Source organism: Lepidochelys olivacea (assembly GCF_965140295.1).
Source record: "Lepidochelys olivacea isolate rLepOli2 genome assembly, chromosome: 21".
NCBI classification, from domain to species: Eukaryota; Metazoa; Chordata; order Testudines; family Cheloniidae; genus Lepidochelys; species Lepidochelys olivacea.
This window is the reverse complement of record NC_140431.1, coordinates 11,093,054-11,112,680: the sequence shown is the minus strand read 5'-3', so window position 1 is coordinate 11,112,680 and position 19,627 is coordinate 11,093,054. Positions and strand designations below refer to the sequence as shown.

Sequence of the window (19,627 nt, the reverse complement as noted above, 5' to 3'; positions counted from 1 at the left end):
AAATGCGTCTTCCCGGTTGTAAGGGGAGAGAGAGAGAAAGCATGGGAAGGGGATGATGGGAAGAGGATATCCTGCAGTGCCCGGTCTCAGTGGCCCAGGAAGCAGAGACTGGGGGAAGAAGAGTGTTCCACAGGGAATGCACATAGCTCGAATGTTCCCCAGAGTCCAAACCAGAAGCAAAGGCCAATCAACATAGAGAAGAGCATTATCATTTACCAAGTGGAGAGTGAAATATAGGACAGAACAGGTGCCCCGGGCTTCCAGTTAACATCTGGACAGGGATCAAAGCTGCGCCAAGTTAGAGGAACTCCCTGTTTGTAAGAGGAGAGGGCACTGGCCATCACTGATGCACTATCCCCTTTCAGCAAACAAAGGGGGAAAAGACATCTGGCTCTGTCCTCCAGACAGCTAGACCCTTTGGAATCTATCACCAACGACAATGCAGAAGGGACCCTCACCCACTGCAGAAGCTACCCAGTATGCTGTCTCTGGGAGAGACCCCAGGGGCTTTGTGTTTCCTTCCTTCCTGCAAAGTCCTATTTGTAAATTGGTTGCCCCAAACGGACACCAGCCACTCCCCAAAGTCCCACTGCGGAGGGGAAAGCAGTTTCGGAGAAAGCTCTTTCCAGACAGACTCTCAGCACCACTCTCCCTGACTAACATCCAAGCTCACAGGTGGTCCAGCAAAACAGCATCGTGGGCAAAAGTAATAGAGACTCTGGAAAACCAATTGTTCCCTCTGCTCTAGTTCTAATCGCCTAGAACTAGATTAGAAGGATCAGCGGTAGCTAGCTACCGCTGACCCTTCAGCTTAAGTTACATCATTGCCTAGAAAGCTGGAGACTTGGATTTTAGTCCTGGCACTGACCTTCCATATGTGGCAAGCTCCTTTCTTCTCTGGGCTGGGACCCTCATAATGGGGGTACCTGGCATCTCAGTTAACTACAAGATCACTCTATTGCCCTTCCACTCTTACATCAGAGCCACGCTGGAGTCCACCACTTGCCCACTGGCTGGGGCAGGCCTACAGTGGGGATTAGAACTAGAACGGAGGGAATCACTGGGTTTCCAGATTGGTAGTCAAAAAATAAAATATCAGAAAAAATAAATCAGAAAAGAAACGTTCACTTTGGGTGGAAAATGACATTTTCCAGTTGTACTCACCAAAACAAAACACCAGTATGAAAAATAAATTGTTTGGGGTCAAACAAAATGTCTCTTTTGACCCCAAACAAATTTTTTTGTTTCCTTTGTGTTTATTACCTTTTTAATTTAAAAACCAAAACCTAGCTCGATTTCTCAACGCAACATCATTTCAAAACGAAAAGTCAGAAAGTTTAATTTTGAAAGTCTCAAATGCCATTTTGACTTTTTCTCACTTTTTGTTTTTCATTTTCTTTTTATTCAACCAAAACTATTTGCCGAATTCGACCTGAATTGGCAAATAGTTTAAAGTTGCCCTGAAACTTCATTTTTGGGCAAACAAACTACTAGAGTGAAAAATTTTGCCCACATCTATTTTGAACAGGGGGCCTCAAAAATGTGAAAATGCTACCTGCAGCCACTTCAGTCTTTGACACAGTGGTACAGTCTTTGGGGACCACACTTCCCACAATGCAATGCTCCATTTTGACCAGGGCAGCTAGGCACGCTGCATGCTGGGACTGGTAACTGCACCTCTGCACTAAGAGACAAGAGAAACCATGATCTTCTCCATTACATGGAAATTGAAGAGAGGACCTTATGTTGCTGAGATGGGCAAAGTTTGAGTGCCCCTCCTACAGACACTAATCCTCAGTTTGAAAGCCAGTTACATCTTCTGACAGCAGGACTGGCCATAAGCACAAGCAAAGCTGGCAGCTAATCAGAGCCCCACACAAGCTCTGCTCCTCGTCGGATGGCCCTGTCTCTCTCTCTCTTTCTCCAATAGCAGAGACAACTCCCGGCTGGATCCCAGGCTGGCCTTGCTGCAGCGGGTTTAGAAGTAGCAATGGCGGGGGAGGTTAGTAAGCATCGGAGGTGGAAAGCACATCATGAATGACCCCTCAGCCACATGCGCTAGGGCGGGAAGTGTGGCATGCAAGTTAGGTGGACGGCTCAGGCCCCATGCCCGGTTATTATCCCAAGACAAGATGCATCTACGGTTAGAACTCCTCGAAGAGATAGAGAGAGAACAAAAATATTTACCATTAGAAAACGTCTGGGGGGTAACGTGTTGCTGGAGGTGCCTCTCCCCTGTTTAACATTATAAAAAAGTGATTTAGAAACAGTGTCCAGCAAGAAGCCTGCCTTTTTAAAATTTCAATTATTTCTCATTCTCTGCCTCTCAGATTTGCAAAGATTTCCTCCCTTTCCCCCACCCCAATGAGCCTGGCACAGAGGCCTGAGCTTGCATCATCAATCCACTCCGTCACCCGGTCCATCACAACACATAGCAGACTGCTGAGGCAGTCCCCTCCCATGTCCTCTGACGCAAAGAGGCAGGATTCTCATGCTACAGGCTGGAGGCGAGGGGATGAAAGACCGAGGGGTGCAAAGAGAAGTAGCGTTAGTTGGTTAGTATTTAACGTGTCTCCTCGTTTGGTGTCTAGCTCTTCGCTATCTGGGCAGCAGAGTGTCGCCCACACAACAGGATCAAATCTGGGGGGATGTGTAAGAGGTTGCGAGCTACAGCAGGCGTGTGTGATGGGTGCAAGGGAGTCTGACTGAGTGTAAGGGCAATGAAGAGGATCTGAGTCCATATGGTCTTGTCTGTATGAGAAAAGGTGCACTGGTCTGATTTAAAAATCCATGTAGTTAAACTAGTGCAGACCTCCTAATGGAGAGGCACTTAAATCAGTTTAGCTTAATCCAGTAATATACCAAACTAAACCAATTTAAGCAAGGGTTAAATGGGCTTAAAGTGGGTCTTTGTTAGGTCGGTCGCACTTGTTTAACTAGATCAGTTTTCAATCCATTTAACTGCAGCTTTCCTGCTAAGGCAAGGGCTAAGGCAGTCGGTGTTATGGACACCCCAAGGGCCCGATTCTGCCCTCACTCACCCCGATGTAAATGAGGTGTGACACTCACTCACCCTGATGTAAATGAGGTGTGACACTGGTGTAAAAGTGGTGAGAGAGAAGAATCAGGCCCCGTGGGTGCAAAAGAAGAGTGTGACAGGAAACGCAAGCAGGAGGGAGGTGTAAGGAGGAGTAAGCCCAAGTAACTCTGAGCACACTTTAACATATACCTTCTTCTGTTCCTTCACCAGTAAGAAATTTAGACCCCCAGTGCCCACCTACTGATGCGTAACTGCCCATCACCTGGGAATCTGGCCTTGTGTCACCAGCTTCAAGTCAGTAGCAGGGCCTGGAGCTGTATTCTGTCATAATCTGCATAGCAAATATCCCCCCGGGACAATCCCATGCAAAGCACCCTTGGAATGAACCCAACCAGCCTGACAGGGGCTGGAGCAGATCCTGGGAGACAAAGGGAAGGGGGACACAGCCCCACTGAGCCAGGCTGCAGGGGGCTCAGGGAGGGGCAGACATGTCACAGAAGGCGAAGATAAGTATGAGGAAGAGAGGTCCTAGAGGAGAGGTTTCAGGAGCAGGCAGTACGCTGCTGCCTGGGGCAGGGAGAGGGGACGTGAGACGGGCAGCTCCAGGGAGGTTGAGGCTTGGTACAGGGGGTTCCAGGGAGGCCAGGGCCCAATGCAGAGGGCTCTGGGGTAAGCGCATGACACACACGTGCTGGTGGGGTTGCTTGGGGAAGGCCGAGGCCTGGCAAGCCGGGGGTGGGTGGGCACCACAATGGACCAGGTCTAGGCAGCACCGGCAGTGAGGTCTGGAGCAGTCTGCACCCGGGGGAGCCTGGGGGCTGAGGAATAAAGCACCAACTGCTGCTCTTATTAAAATTGATGGCAGAGGTCCCAGGGCCTTTGCCTTCACTAGGGTCAGGATTGAGCCTGAGTCAGGCTTTGGCTTTGCTTCCCCCATGGGTACCATATGACTGTGTGGATCCCTGCCTAGTAAGACGGATCCACCGTAGCAGGCCAGAAGGAGCTGGGGGAGTCATTTCTCCACACGCTGGGCCTCCTGAGGGCCGCCCGAGCCAATTCCTCACCCCTCCACAGAGGAAAAGCCAAGCAGATGGGCCTGACCCAAGGACCAGGAACCAGGCAGCACAGGGAAGGCGAGCGTTTGGGCAGTGCTTCCCCCATATGTGCACAGCCCATGTGGAACTGATTATCCCCCAGGGATGGCGAGGCGACAAGAGACAATCAGAGTGTCTGAGCAAAGGGCTTAATGAGAAACAAACTCCAGAGGTAGGCCAGACTGAGTGGAGGGGCCAGGACGGAGCCGAAGAGAGGAGGAAGGTGAGAAGGAAAAGAGAGAGGAGTGCGATCTACTCCCAGACGCATCAGGTCCTCGGCTCTCTGCAGCGCTCAGTACCGGGCAAATCCTAACGGGCACCTGGGACCTTACTCTGCCACCAGGATTTGCCTCAAATGTCCATGGCTGGACAAACCAGGGGTTGGGAAGGATAGATGCCCCCAGGACACCTGCGCAGGGGGTTTAATTCCCTTGCTCTGCAGCAACGAAGAGGGAGTGTCTCCTGCACGGTCAGTCTCTTGTGACTGTGGGGGCGTCCACCAGGGAGCAGAAGACATCTTGTAGATGCACCAGGAACGGCTGCCCCAGCCCCCCATGCTCCTTCCCACATTAGAACACCGTGTAACATCTTACAGCTGCTCAAGCCAATTGCACTGATGCAAACGTCATATATCTACCTTGGGCACAGGTCTGCACTCCTCATGTTGGGGTAAAGGGGGGAACAGACTGGAGCACTGGAGAAAAGACAGGCCCTCTAAGGGAGGCAGACCTGCCTGTAATATGCTCGCCCCATTCTGGCCAACAGAATGAGCGGGATACGAGGCAGGATGGGGGAGTCCAGCTGCAGGGGATCAGGCGGCTGGGGAGCGGGCATATTGCGATCAGGGGCAGCGCTGGGGTGTCTGGGGAGCGGGCCATATTGCGATCAGGGGCAGCGCTGGGGCGTCTGGGGAGCGGGCCATATTGCGATCAGGGGCAGCGCTGGGGCGTCTGGGGAGCGGGCCATATTGCGATCAGGGGCAGCGCTGGGGCGTCTGGGGAGCGGGCCATATTGCGATCAGGGGCAGCGCTGGGCCGTCTGGGGAGCGGGCATATTGCGATCAGGGGCAGCGCTGAGGCGTCTGGGGAGCGGGCCATATTGCGATCAGGCGCAGCGCTGGGGCGTCTGGGGAGCGGGCATATTGCGATCAGGGGCAGCGCTGGGCCGTGTGGGGAGCAGCCATATTGCGATGAGGGGCAGCGCTGGGCCGTCTGGGGAGCGGGCCATATTGCGATCAGGGGCAGCGCTGGGCGTCTGGGGAGCAAGCCATATTGCGATCAGGGGCAGCACTGGGCGTCTGGGGAGCGGGCATATTGCGATCAGGGGCAGCGCTGGGCCGTCTGGGGAGCGGGCCATATTGCGATCAGGGGCAGCGCTGGGCGTCTGGGGAACGGGCCATATTGCGATCAGGGGCAGCGCTGGGCCGTCTGGGGAGCGGGCATATTGCGATCAGGGGCAGCGCTGGGCGTCTGGGGAGCGGGCCATATTGCGATCAGGGGCAGCGCTGGGCCGTCTGGGGAGCGGGCCATATTGCGATCAGGGGCAGCGCTGGGGCGTCTGGGGAGCGGGCCATATTGTGATCAGGGGCAGCGCTGGGGCGTCTGGGGAGCGGGCCATATTGCGATCAGGGGCAGCGCTGGGCTGTCTGGGGAGCGGGCCATATTGCGATGAGGGGCAGCGCTAGGCCGTCTGGGGAGCGTGCTATAAAGCAGTGTTGCCATTTCTGGGGAGCACAAGCCACGCCTCGGGGGAGCACTTTTGCAGGGTGACTGACACCTCCACCAGTGACAGTGCATCTCCCAGACATGTTTTCTCCATATGGAACCACAAAGCCTCAAGTCCAGAGCTGAGCACACAACTGCAGGCCTGCTGCTTTCCTCTGGCGTCTCTAACGGCGGAGGGAAAGAACCCCTCCCATCATGCGAGGCTGACCTGACCCGCTGCAGAGCACTTTAATCAACAGGGCGGGGCGGGTTTGGGGGCTGTTGAAAAGGCTGCTTTAGAGAATAAACAAATACATAAGGTCATCGGCCTCCCCTCCCCCGATCCTGGAGCCAGGGTGGGAGTCATGAGGGCTGGCCCCTGCTCCGCTAGGACGCATGTTATTCATTATCTGCATTTTTAAAAGCAGCAATAAAAAGCAGAAAAATGAAAAACACCGGCCGCGGCCTAATGAAACTGTCATTCAAATGAAGCCACCCCGCTTCCTGCTGGCTGGTGTGAGCTGAAGGAGACCTGCATGAGGAGCCTGCTCCCAGCGGCCCTTCAAACGCACCGCATTCAATTTCAAAGCACTCGGCTGGGGGAGCAGGTTTGCACTGCCCTCTCTGGAAACTTTATTCCCCTTGAAATGATGAAGTATTTCAGAGGAAATGGAGAAGGAAGGGGGAGTGCTGGGGGAGCAAGGGAAGCTGTTTGCTGAGACCCGGCCGTAAAACAAAAAAGAGCAGTTATAAATATCCAAGCAGGTACCTAAGCTTCTGCCTGAGTATAAATCTGTCGGCCGGGCATCCCTGCGGGGAAGGCGGGATTGGCTGCCTGTTAGTCACAGACGGCAGCACAATCCCGCACTGTTCACAGTTTAGGGGACTCAGATGCACTCCGATGCTACCAACCGTGCTGGGCTGGATCCTGCCCTCACTCGCACTGATCAGCACAGCCAGGTGTAGCCAAGGGCAGAGCATGGCTCATCAGACAAAGGGACGGGCAATGCTGGAAGCTGGCCCCATTTGAAAGGGATGCTGTGTCCGTAACTCACATGGCTGCGGGAGGAAGGAGCGGCAGGGTGGATGCAGTGAACAGACCCCCTGGGATGAGTCCAGAGTGGGGCATCAGCTGCTAGTCAGGATTTGGGTGGCCTGTGTTACTACTAAAATGCTTCGTGGCTGTATTTACTTGCATGCATGGAGGTGAGTTAGTGGGAAGATAAACTACATGTCCTGAATCGCACAGGAAAATGTTTTCTAAGGGGCTGGGAAAATATGAAAGGGGATTCTTTGGCCAAGATTTTCGGAAGTGACTGTTGATTTGGGGGTTCAACTTGATAAGATACCTTAAAATGTCTGAGTACAGAGACCCCCTAAAAATCAGGCCCCACAAGCTGTGTGTCCTAAATCCCTAGACACTTCTGAAAATCTTGACCTGCATCCTTTATCAGAACATTATCCTGAAGCCTTGTACAGGCCTCAGATAAGGATTTCAAAACACTAGCTAGACATTAAAGCATTAGGCTCTGGTGCCCTGGGAGGTAGGTATTACCCCTATTTTACTGGTGGGGAAACAGAAGCACCTACCACTGAAATGACTTTCCTAAGGTTACCGAGTGAGTCAGTGGCAGAGCTAGGAGTGGACCCCAGGTGTCCAGCGCACCCAGTTCTCAACTCTAACCACTAGACTTCCCAGCCACAGAAGGAATGGTTAGGCCAGAGGATGGAAGGAGCCCTGCCTGACTTGTGCACAGAGAATGCAAGGGAATATTTGGAAAAACCAAACATATTTACAGAGATATGGAAGCACCTAAGGATGCAAATAGGGGCCGAGTGGGAATGACAAAGCTCTCAGCAGGTTAGGCGACTAAGTGCAATTGAAGTCAATGGCAGTTACGCACCTAATTCTGCTAGGCAATCTACATCTTTAAGCACCTAAATAAAAAACCTTGAAAAATCTGGCCCCTCATCTTTTCCCCTGTTAAGACCATAGAAAAAAATTGGTGTCTGTAGAAGAAAGATTCTCTCAAGGGAATCTGCAACCCAATTTACCATACCACTGGGGCGCGCGCGCGCGCGTGTGTGTGTGTGTGTGTGTGTGTGTGTGTGTGTGTGTGTGTGTGTGTGTGTGTGTGTGTGTGTGTGTGTGTGTGAGAGAGAGAGAGAGAGAGAGAGAGAGAGAAACTGAGGCATTGCCATGAGGGTGGAGAAATGCAAATATGGTACTGAACTTCAAAGAAAGGCGAGGAGGGCAGTCCTGGCCATGACTGCCTTGTTAGTTTCATTTTTATTCCTAGTTCAATCAATAAGGGAGGGTGGGGGGAAATCACTAAACTCCTGGAAGATCATGAAAACTTGAGCAATAAGCAGCAATTGTTTATAAAGACTAGATCTGGCCACTCAACTGTACTTTTTTTTGGTTAGAGTAACACAACTGTAATTGGAAAGTGGAAGGCAGGAGGATCGAAAAGAGGCTGAAGGGCCGCGGAACAAGGGTAATCAAGAGCATCAAAGCAAGGGGAGGTACCCCAGAGACAAGCGTTATTCATTATTATTTATCATTTGTATTGTGGTGGAGCCTAGGAGCCCTAGTCCTGGACCAGGAGCCCATAATGCTAGGCACTGTACAAATACACAATGAAAAGACAGTCCCGGTCTCAGAGAGCTTAGGTCCGGTCTAGTTGAATCTCTTCGTTAATGACGCAGAACCAAGGATTAAGCTGCCCATTCATTACATTTACAGATAATTCTATATCGGAGGAGCTGAAAACACCAAGGAGGACAGAGAAATACCAAGGGAGTCAGAGTGACTGGAAACATGATCAGAAAACACCACGAACACAATGAGATTCAACTCAGAGGAGATGCAAGCACTTATATACCCACTAACTTCCCAAACAGATATACAATGGGAAGGAGAGGCTGGAGAAGCAGCAGGGCAGGGAGATGTCTAGGGGTGATGGTGGACAATAATTTAGACAGGCATTTGCAGTGCAGTATTGCCACAAAAAGACACCTGAAGCAGCTTGGGGCTGCATAGGTAGAGGCATCACATCCTGGAGCAGGGAGGCACTAGTTCCTCCCCATGGGGTCGATCCTGTTCCCACTGAAGTTAATGGGAGCTTGCTTTGCCATTGATTTCAAGAGGTGTTAGAACAGGATCTATACGGCTCTCGTGCAAGAGCACCCGGGGGTAAATACCTTGGTACCAGAAAGATACTGACAAACTGCAGGGTGTGCACAGGAGAGTAGCACGGATGTTCAGGGGGGTAAGAGGGAGAGATGAATAGAAATAAATACACAGATTATGCATCTGAAGAAGTGGGGTTTTTACCCACAAAAGCTTATGCCCAAATAAATCTGTTAGTCTTTAAAGTACCATCGGACTCCTCATTGTTTTTGTGGATACAGACTGACACAGCTACTCCCTGATACTACATAGAGATTTGCTCACTAAACTCTAAGGGGGAACAGGACACACATATCTGTAAACACCAAGGAAGGAGTGAGATTATTTAGGGAGGCAAAAGGGGGTAGAATTAGGCGTAATGTGATGAAATTAAGGAAGGGAAAACTTGGGGTCTGAATATCAGGAAAGTTTTCCTGGCAGTAAGATCTCTGAGGGTGGGGAATTATCTCCCAGGAGGCAGGAGTGGGAGCCCTGTTCCCTGGGAGGTGTAAAGTTAGACTGGACAGATCGCGTGTGTGAAACATGGAACAGTCCCATAGGCCAAGGAGAGGGATGAGATGGGCTTTCCCGGTGCGAGCTTGTAGAATGAAGCTGCCTCATGGAAATGTGTGCAGGGCATTTTCTGTGCCTGCACAGCAGGGGCTTGAAGAGCTAAATCTCTCAGTTGCTTTTAATTCCTTTTTTATTTTGCAGTAAGAGCTAACATGTTTACAGCAATTTGTGGACTTAATCACTTCCCAAATGTAACATTTTTTTAAATCAAATCAGCTGTTAAGCTGCTCAAGCATCTGAAACTAGTAAAACTTCTATCTCCGTTTGATGTTTTACAATTTGAAAACACACAGAGAAAAAAAAGCTGATTTTGGGGGTTGTTGGGTTTTGTTTTTTCATTTTTGCAAGACAATTGTTGGTGGGCTGAGACCTCATGGTGCCAAGTTCCTGCTGGGAACAGACTCACATCCAAATCTTAACTCCCCCATCATTCTTCCCCAAAGACTAGAGGATAACAACACAAGGGAAGCCAACAGCTAGCCCAGAACAAAGCTTCAGATCCCTCGTTCTTTTCCCAGAGCACTCTCCTATGTGTCTGCTCGAAAATGTGCAAGTGTGAGAACAGGATTGGGCATGCACATGCAACTAGCCACACGACCATGTGCACAAGAGCCCGTGAATGAATGCATATGTACCCCATACAGCTGTCTGCAATTACAACACATGCTGTCACGTAATATATATATAGATCTATGTATTAATTAAGCCTGTACAAAAGACTTCCCCACCCTTGCTAGATTACTTAGAAACATCCTCAAACATACTGAGTCCAATTCTGGTCCAGCTCTATTAAACCACCAATTATTGCTGGTCCATTTGAACTAAAGGAGACTTTCCAATTACCGGACAGCAGTACATGGCTTATGATGTGCAGCTGGATCACTCACACACACACACACACACACACACACACACACACACACACACACACACACACACACACACACACACACACACACACACACACACACACACACACACACACCCCCCCCCCCTACAATGAAAACTTGTGCTGCTCTTTAGAATACCTAGATTTCTTGTGGGGGGCAAAACTCCACTATATCTTGGAAGCCTGAAGAGCTGGTACTTTCAATAGGACCCAGAGCCAACTGTTTGGCTGTACAGAGCCAGATCAGAGAATAAACCTTTCACAGCAGTATTGACCCTCTCTATACAGCTCTGGATCCCGGGCCGGTGCGTGTTACAGGTCGGAGAGGGAGCATTCAATGAACTTCAGTGGAGTCTGGGGCAGCAGCCTTGTAAGCAAGTAGTCTTAGTGTAAGAGCGCTGAGATCCACAGCCCAGCCAGAGCGCAAACACATACACACACAGGTGTGATCTAAGCTACAGTTCTCACCTACCTATGCACGTTTTCCCATCAGCGTGCAGCACAAACTTCACATGGCAGCCACACTTGGGCCCTTGGTCTGTATCGTCACACGTGTGTTGGCATCCTCCGTTTCCATAGTTACAGGTCACTGCAGGGGACAAAGAACCCACAGTCAAGAAGTCGGCAACAGCCTAGAGCAGGTTCCAAACATCATCATCCCATGCACTTGGTCTGGACTGCACATGAGCAGGGGAATGCAGACTGTCTGGAGATTGGAATTGCCACACCAAACGGTCCCTTTATGCCAACATCCCATCTCCTGCCACACTGAATTAGGCTAAATGATCCATTTAGTCAGGCATCCTGAGCAGGGCACTGGTCCAACTGACCCAGTACCTGATGATCAAGCCATTTAGATCATCTCTAGGGATGTGAGAGAGATGTTCTATTCCTAAGGTCCCTTCTGTCTCTGGCCTTTCTTGGCAGTTTTTGTCATGTGGACACTTGCCTACTAGGAACTCATCTCCCCAGCTCGATTCACACTGGCCAACGCACCATCCCATGGTAGCGACTTTCAGTTAATACCCAGCTGGGCCATGTTTAAACTGGTGTCCTAGTGATGGAAGGCTGAGAGCCGCGTGAGAAAATGAGCCGAGGTGAGGTGAGAGGAACGAGCGGCTCTAGAGTTAGTTAGATCTAGATCCTGTCACCCTAGGTTGCGAGTTCAAATCCAGCCTAGGGTCAAGATTTTCAGAAGTGACGAGTGATTCTGGGTGCCTGACTTCAGACACTTTAAAAGGGCCTGAATGTCAGAAAGTGCTGAACACCCGCCCATGAAAATCAGTGCCCCAAGTTGGGCCCTCAAAATTGCTAAAGTTTTGAAAATCTTGGCCCTAATTGGTAGTGACAAAGTCATTGCCATTTCATCGCTACTTGGAAGACAATACCTTACACAATTCAAAGGGGAAGTAGTAAGCTGGCATCATGGCCTAGTGGTGGGCTTCCTGCCTACGGTGCTGGAGGTATCAAGTGGAAATCCCAAGGAAACCCAAGTAGCAGAAATGAAAATTATAGTTATTAGCTTGGAACAGGTGGGATTCTCTGGCCTGTGTTATGTAAGAGGTCAGACTAGATGATCACAACGGTCCCATTTGGCCTTCAACTCTATAGGAACAGGAACTGATAGGACAGTCCCAAATACACAGAACAACAGGGTTTAGTTCCAAGACTGCTCAGGGAGATCTTGGATGGTTTAAACTTAAAATTTATGAAAGGATTTAAAATCCAGGGTTTACAGAAATTTTTAAACTGAGATGTAATTCTACCTAGTAGATTTAGCTTCCCAATTCCCAATCCCCTAGGCAGCTGGGAAAGTCTCAGCCACAATGGTTAAAAGAAATCCTCATAAGCCATTTCTAAGTCTCTGACTTTCCCTGCAGAAATCTTAGCAGAATGACACTACCATGGGGTTTCTTGCTTCTTTCTCACAGGCATCTACTACTTGTCAATGTCAGAGAGTGGGCTAGAAGGACCACTGATCTGGTCCAGCGTGGTAATGTTTACTCAGTAATAAAAAATTTATTAGGGATGTGTGGGATTTTCAAAAACTCTTATGTCACTTAGGTGCTTTGAAAATCTGACCCGATGTTCTTAAGGAGGCAAGTTGCTCTTTTAACTTATCCCAGAGCGAGAATCAGTTTGCTGGATTCAAGCTCCATTTCATCCTTTCTGCCGAGAGAAAATAAAACAACAATCAAATAAATAAAAGATTTAAAAAAAAATTAAAATCTTGGCAGCACCAGTGAATTCCTGGCCTGAGATCAGAGGGGCTGACAACACCGAGTCCCCGGGTAGATGATTCTTGTGGTTCTCTGGTGCACTAATCTTCTACTTTAAGACTAAAGCTGATCAGACAGCAGGCTCGGCCCCGGTGTAAGCCCAGGAAGAGCAGTAAAGTCCACCCAGCGTTATACCAGAGATGACTCTGGCCCGTTGTCTCTGCAAGAGAACAAGCTACGGGATTTTGTAAAGATCTCACTGGGGGATGTTGAGCTGTCGGGACCCCATTTTAATTACTTCTGCATTATCTGGGGTTGCCTCAGCCTGCGCCGGCAGCAGCCCGCACCCACAGACACAACGACACACGCAAACCACTGGAAAGCTGGGCAGGCAGATAGAGACGTCTGCAACAGACGCTGCAAAAGCAGTGAAGGAGACTGGCTGGAAACACGGCCCTTAAACCTCAGAAAATCAACCCATTTGACAATTGGGTGTTATTAAGCTTTTATTAGGAGTCAGGATTCCTGGGTTTTATTTCTAGACGGTGGGAGGAAAGTGCAGAGCAGTTGAAGGTGAAGTGGTCTAAATGGTTAGAGCCGGGGGGGGGGGGGGAGAGAGGGAGGCGGGGCGGGCGCAAGGAACAGGTGTCAGGGCTCCTGGGTTCTTTACCTGGATCTGGGAGGTCTAGAGCATAACGCAGGGTGACTGGGAGTCAAGGATTTGGGGCTTTGACCCTGGACTTGGGGAGAGCAGTGTGGTCTAGTGCTCAGAGAAGGAGGAGATGGAGTCAGGACTCCTGAGTCTAGCGCTTAATGCAGGAAGTTTGGGCACTAGCGGGTCTTGGGTTCATTTCCTTGGGTAGGTGGAGAGGGTGGCCTAGAGCAGGGGGTGGGAGTCTGGAGAGACACATATTATCTTAATAAAGGAATGGTGGTGGCCATGGAGCTGCGTCAAGGCCCAAAGCTCCCCGAGAAAGGTGGGTCTCATGACACGAAGCTGGGCTGGTATCCCCCAGGCTGAAGCCACAGCAAAGGCGGGGAGAGGAGCAGCCAGGCACCGGGCTCTTACGTTTGCAGTCCCGCTGGTTCTTGGTGAGCTCGAAGCCTGGCCGGCACTCGCAGGCGATGCCCCCCTTGGGGGTCTCCCGGCAGATGTGGGCGCAGCCGTGGTTCTTGTTCATGCAGTTCATTCCTTCTAAAAGAGAGAAGAAAACACATAAAAGCTCCTGCAGGGCTCGGGCCACTGGGGGTCTAGGATGAAGGGTGAGTTTCTCTCATGCTGGCTGGGGCTGAATACAAGATGGTCACTATCTCAGAGGGGCCAGATTACCAGTCTCTCGGGCCCAGCCTGCACTGAAATCTCGGCTGTCTTAGAGTGCCTGGGGGAAGTATCCCACAGCCCTGCCTAGGGTTCTCTGAGGACAGTTGTCCACATAGCCAGCTAACACCAGCCTGCCTATAACCTCCTCCTCGCCCCACATGCTCCCCACCCTCACCCCAAAACACCTTTGACTCCCTTCAAACCCCTCTTGCCGGCCTGGGACAGATCCAGCCAAGACATGCCTCCCCCACGTTTGAAACCAGCCCCACCTTCCCCCTCCCGCACAGGCCACTCATCCTTGGCATGCCCATTCCCCACCTCCATCCACCACACCACCATCACTTCTTCCTCCTGCCCCAATGCCCACTCCCCCTCTACCCTCAGTGCCCTTTTCCCCTCCATTCCCGCTTTGCTCACCCTCAACCTCCTCCCCATGCTCAGCCCCCACCATACATCCCCACCGCGCCCCTCTGCACCCAACGTCCTTCCCCTCTGCCCACTCGCCACCACCCAGTGCCCATCCACAGCCCCCCTCTAATTATCCTCCCCCGCTCTGGCCTGTCCCCCTGCTCTGCTCCCCAGTGGCTTCAGCAACAAGAGGTTGTGCCAAGGTGCCCAGGGCTGTTTCCCTGAGAGGAGCTGGACAGCTCTAGGAGGCTGGGCTGTCAACATGCCAGAGGCAGCATTAGCTGCTGACGTTGCTGTCTGGGCTATCCAGGCTGCAAACTAAACAGGGCGCTGCTGACTCACGACCCTGGATTGCTTTGGCTTTTGCTCTGGTGCATGGAGGCCGTGTCCAGAGCTCCGTCCCCAGCCTGACAGCATCCATCACCCTGTATCGGCCACCTGCCATCAACAGGAGCTGGAGCCAGGCTTCCCCCTGGATTCACAGGGCGGGGCGGGCCTGTCACATTGTATGGGGCAGCTGTTGGGGTTACCGTGGGGCCTTGACGTTGGCTCCAGCCACCCCAGGGAGTGGGAGGAGCTGCAGGCACTACGGGTCACGGTGCTGACCCAACAGCCAGCCCCAGGGAGGCATTCAGGGGCAGACTTCAGCCCTGGTGGAGGTTATGTGGGATGGCAGCAGTTCCCACCCAGGCCAGGGGTGGGGTGTGCATGGCACCCTGTCTGCCCACAGCCCCTCCCCACAACCTACAGCGCACTCCTGTCATGGAGCCTCCTTTGGCACGGAACGCCACGGGGGAACGGCTCCCTGCAGGCCAAGCCACAAAGCACCCTCCAAGATCCCACGGTTCAGATTTCTGCTGCTGGCAGCAGCATGGGTCCCTTCCGCGCTTTGCTGTTCACCTTGACAGGCCACTGCAGCTGGGAGTGGGAGAGGGCTCGACTCTGCACCTGCAGAGCCGTCCCCGCCAGATGGCGGCACGCGACAGCCTCTTCCACACAAGCTGCCACCCCTGACCCGCGGCCTTGGTGCGCAGATGCACAGCCTGGCCTGCCTTCCCCTCGCGGTGCCTCGGCTCCTGGAAGGGTCTGCACAAGAGCAGCCTTGAGCCCCATGTGAGACTCCAAAGGCACAAAGCGTCATTCTGTAATGCCCAGGCACAAACGCCAACTGGAGACTTTGCCAGGGAAGCCTTAGCCTTAGGAAGGCTGCAACTTGGAGGCAGAAGCCCAGCTTATTCCGCAGCCCACGGAGGAAGGCTGCGGTCAGACCACACGCGCTGGCGCCAGGACTTCTGGGTTCTATTCTCAGCTCTGCCAATGGCTCATTGAAATGCCTAGAGGGAGTCATTTCCCTTTGCTATGCCTCAGTTTCCCCATTTGTAAAACAACGGAGAGGGATGCTGGCCCCCTGGCCCCTTTGTAAAGCGACTGGAGACCCTGGTGTGAATTAGCCCAAAGCAAGATTCTTACTGCCCATGAGAGGGACACATGCAAGGGGAAAGCAACATCTGGAGGAACATTTTACCCTAACACACCCTATATCTGGCCAGAAAGCCAGTGCATTGGCCTCTCTTAGTGCTGAAAGCCGAGAGCAACCAACCAGGTCTAATCAACCTCCTGGTCCCTCTCCCCCAGGTAGCTCCAACCTCCAGCTCAGCTCAGCTCATCCCATCCCACCCCTACTCAGGTTGGGGTTGACCAAGATGCAGCCCCAAACCCATCAAGGCTGGGCCCCTGAGGAAAGCGGAGATCCAGCCGGTTCAGAGCCATGAAGGAGAATCTCAGACTCAACTAGGCCTGGCCCAATGTGATCAACACATGTTGGACTGCTATGCTGGAAAGGGCTTACGGCTGCCAGCAAGTGTGTCTTTGAGCCACATCGCAGACCTTGCTGACACTGATCCGGCTGCCACCCACCCTGCATTCCAGCTCAATGGAAGAAGCAACTAAGCTCCTTCATGGAGGAAAGTAACAAATATTAGAAGCCATTGCCCATGGCGTGGCGCTGCATGGGCAAGTCAGAACATGCATGAACTTGGAGAACATAAGAGGGGGTTCCCTGGGGACTAATTACAGATGCAGGTTGTGAGGGCATTGATTGGTTGCAGCTGTTTGTGTGGGTGCCCGAGGCAGAAAGCCCGAGAAGCAGTCATGAGCATGGCCCTGAGAGGGAGCAGATACAGAACTTCTTGGGGCACAGGACTGGCCGGTGAGGCAGGCTTGAGAATTGCGAGCAAGGAAACGGCTTGCTGTTGCTGGTCTGTGCTGCATTCAGGGAACCAGGACTTTGCGTGCCTTCTCAGTAAAGCAATTGGACTGCACCAAACAAATACCTGACCCAGATGATCCATTTCTCTTCCTACAACCTTCCAAGGGCCTTGAATATTGGCTAAGCGCTCGGGCCAAGGGACAACAGAACTGTAACTCATCATCTCATGGTGGGCCGTACGGGACCTGGCCTACCAGGGCAGACACCCTCATGTAGCAGGACTGCCCTGCAGGGGCTGCCTGCAAGGGGAAGCTTTCCAGAGCCATGCCCCATGTGTAGGCGGGGAGATGGGAACGCGGCGGGTATGGTTGTGATTAGAGGCCTACACACACACACACACACACACACACACACACAAATCAATCAGAGCATTGTTTATGCTGGGTAATAAAGCGCCCGGAGAGAGGGGAAAGGAGCCAGGGACCAGGCAGTGGCAGCTCACATTCCCATTCCAGTGTGTGCCCCAGGGGAATCCTAAGGCAGCGGCATGGTGCGGGAGGCAAGGTAACGTCTGTCTGTGCCCATAAGCTGCATGAAGTGTTGACAACCGAGGCAGGATTTACATCCTGCCTGCCCTGAGGAGCAGCAGGGGAAAGGGCAGAGGGGGGAGGGTTTGGGGAGCTGCTGAGCTTATGGTTCTTGTTATCTTAGCCATGCTCTCCTCTCCCCTGCTCCCACACACACTTCCCCCATCCCAGTCAACCGGACAGTCTCCTTTTCCTCTCTGCCCCTCCCCGCCTGCCCCCTGACTGGGTCCCGGTCCCGAGGCTGAGGAGCTGCTGATGGCTAGAGCCAGACGGGAGACAAGGAAAGGTCACCTGTAACCTCAGCCGCCAAAAGCTAGGTCCAGCGGGTGCTGAATGGAGCACTGACAGGAGTTTATGTAACATTTAACAAAACCCACAGCCAGCTGGGGGAAGTGCAGGGACCTGGGGTGTGTACACACACAGTCCGGTTCCAGGAAGAGATTCCATGCTGAGTGCTCAGACCCCACGAGTCTGCCCGCTGTGTGACATGCAGATGTGGCCAGTTCAAGGGGGGGAGGCTCTGGCTCCCTCTGGCGAATGCAGAGTCACAAACCCAGGGCCTTCTTGGGGTGCTTTATGGTGGGGAAAGGGGAACTAACTGTGTGAACATTTTATGGGCGCCACAGGACAGGTAACTGGCTCAGCTTAGAGGTGTCAGCAATGGCAGCCTTTCCGAAAAGAACTCACTGGAAAATGAGCCAGCAGCTAAGAAAGTGAGGGATCCCAAGGGGAAGGTGTTGGGAGAAGGCACCTCAGGGGGTTGGAATACCTTGAATAGGGTCGGTGAGATGTCTCATATACCAAGAGGCACCCTGCTTAAAAACACAGAGGGGAGGTGGGGTAGAGTCAGGCCTCGGGCTTCTGTTCTCAGCGTGGGGAGGGGTGTGATGTCCCGTAGTTAGAGCAGGGAGAGCTGGGATTCTGGGAGTCAGTATCTGGTTCTTTTCTCATCTTGAATAGGAGTCGAGTGTGAGGTCTCGTGGTTAGAGCAGGGGGAGCTGGAAGTCAGGACTCTGGGGTTCTATTCCTGGTTTGAGGAGTGATGCCTAGTGATCAGAGCAGGAAGGGGGCAGGGATTCAGGGCTCCTGGGTTATATCCCTACTTCTGCCACTGACCTGGTGTGTCAGCCCTCTGGCTGCCTCCATTAAACCTGATCTTCAAATGAGGACAGCCTGGTGCTTCTCTGCCCCACATGGAGGCATTGAGGCGGTGATGTACTTGGCAGCACTCAGTATTAAGGAGCTGCTCTTTAAGAGCAGGGCTGCAGGAGGGTGTGCCCTTTATGAAATGCCTCAGCATGCCTCTCCGACCCCCAGGACTTTGCTGTCATAGGGGGCTGTGTCCTGGCCTTTCCGAAGCCAGCTCTGACCTTCCCTCCTCAAAGGGAAAGGCCAGAGTCCCCTGCCACGGGGCCTGCTCCCATCCTGGCTCTCTCGCCTTTTACTGCTACATTTTAATTGTCTCTCTTTAGAAACGGGAGCTCCTTTCCAGATCCCAGAAAATCCAGCACTCGAAGGCACACAGGGCTCCATGCACAACACAGGGTCGCTCCAGGGAGCCAGGGCAAGGTTTAGAACATGGTAGGAGGCCTGTCTTCTTGCCCTGAGCCTACGCCTTTCCCAGCAGGAGGCACTCTGAGGCAGGGTGCAACACACCAGAGCAGGGTAGCGGGGCAATTCTTTCCCAGGTAGATCAGAGCAGGGATGCGGGAGCACCGGCATCAAAGTGGCTACATGAAGAGGTGAATGTGTGGGGGGCAGACCCGAGGGAGCATTCTGCCTAGCCTGCCGGGCACAAGCTGCAGTGCTGGATGGAGCGACTGCCCCCCCCCCCCAGGGGTCTGGCTGTACAGCAACGGGGACAGTTCACATCCACCATCATGCTCCTGCCTCTCCACAGTCACAGAACAAGCAGGGAAGCCCCTGGGATTTCCCCATTACAAAGCTATAGCTGACAAGGGCTTGTGGGGGTCGCTTCCGTATCAGTGCCAACGTCCAAAAGGCTGAGACTCCAGGTGCTCCACACCCTGGCTGTGCCCCAGATCACCAAGGACCACGTGGGATGAACACAGCACAAGGCAGTGGGGACAGGCACACAGGTGGGGCTAGCAGGAGTGTACCCACACTGTATTAACGGGACTGAACCGAGGGCTCCAGGGCTCACCACTCTAAGGGACTTCCCCTCCAAGCCTAGCTGGGGTTGCAGGTGGCTGCTGAGTGAGAGCGTGGGGGACATGGGAACTGATACTGGTTTTTGCAGGGATGGGTTGCCTATCGCCAGCCATAGGGGTAGCAGGTTCTGCAGTGCCAGGGCTCTGGCTGTGGTACAGGTGGCTGGGTTTTTTGAGCCTGTGCTCTCGTCTCACTTCTTTAGATCCCCCCAAGGCTACACCGTCCGTCTGTGCAGAAGGG

At 52.6% G+C, this 19,627-nt stretch overlaps 1 protein-coding gene across 2 annotated transcripts in view; it reads right to left on the bottom strand.

Moving 5' to 3' along the window:
• The window catches only part of SCUBE3 (signal peptide, CUB domain and EGF like domain containing 3), a 97,479-nt gene that overhangs the window by 36,288 nt on the left and 41,564 nt on the right, over window positions 1-19,627 (bottom strand). For both annotated transcript variants that reach the window (XM_084611198.1, XM_084611197.1), the window contains exons 5-7: window positions 13,760-13,885; window positions 10,944-11,060; window positions 2,188-2,235 (exon numbers count right to left, since the gene is read on the bottom strand). In XM_084611198.1, the coding sequence (XP_084467324.1) occupies window positions 2,188-2,235; window positions 10,944-11,060; window positions 13,760-13,885 (291 nt within the window). The remainder of the gene's footprint in view (window positions 1-2,187; window positions 2,236-10,943; window positions 11,061-13,759; window positions 13,886-19,627) is intronic.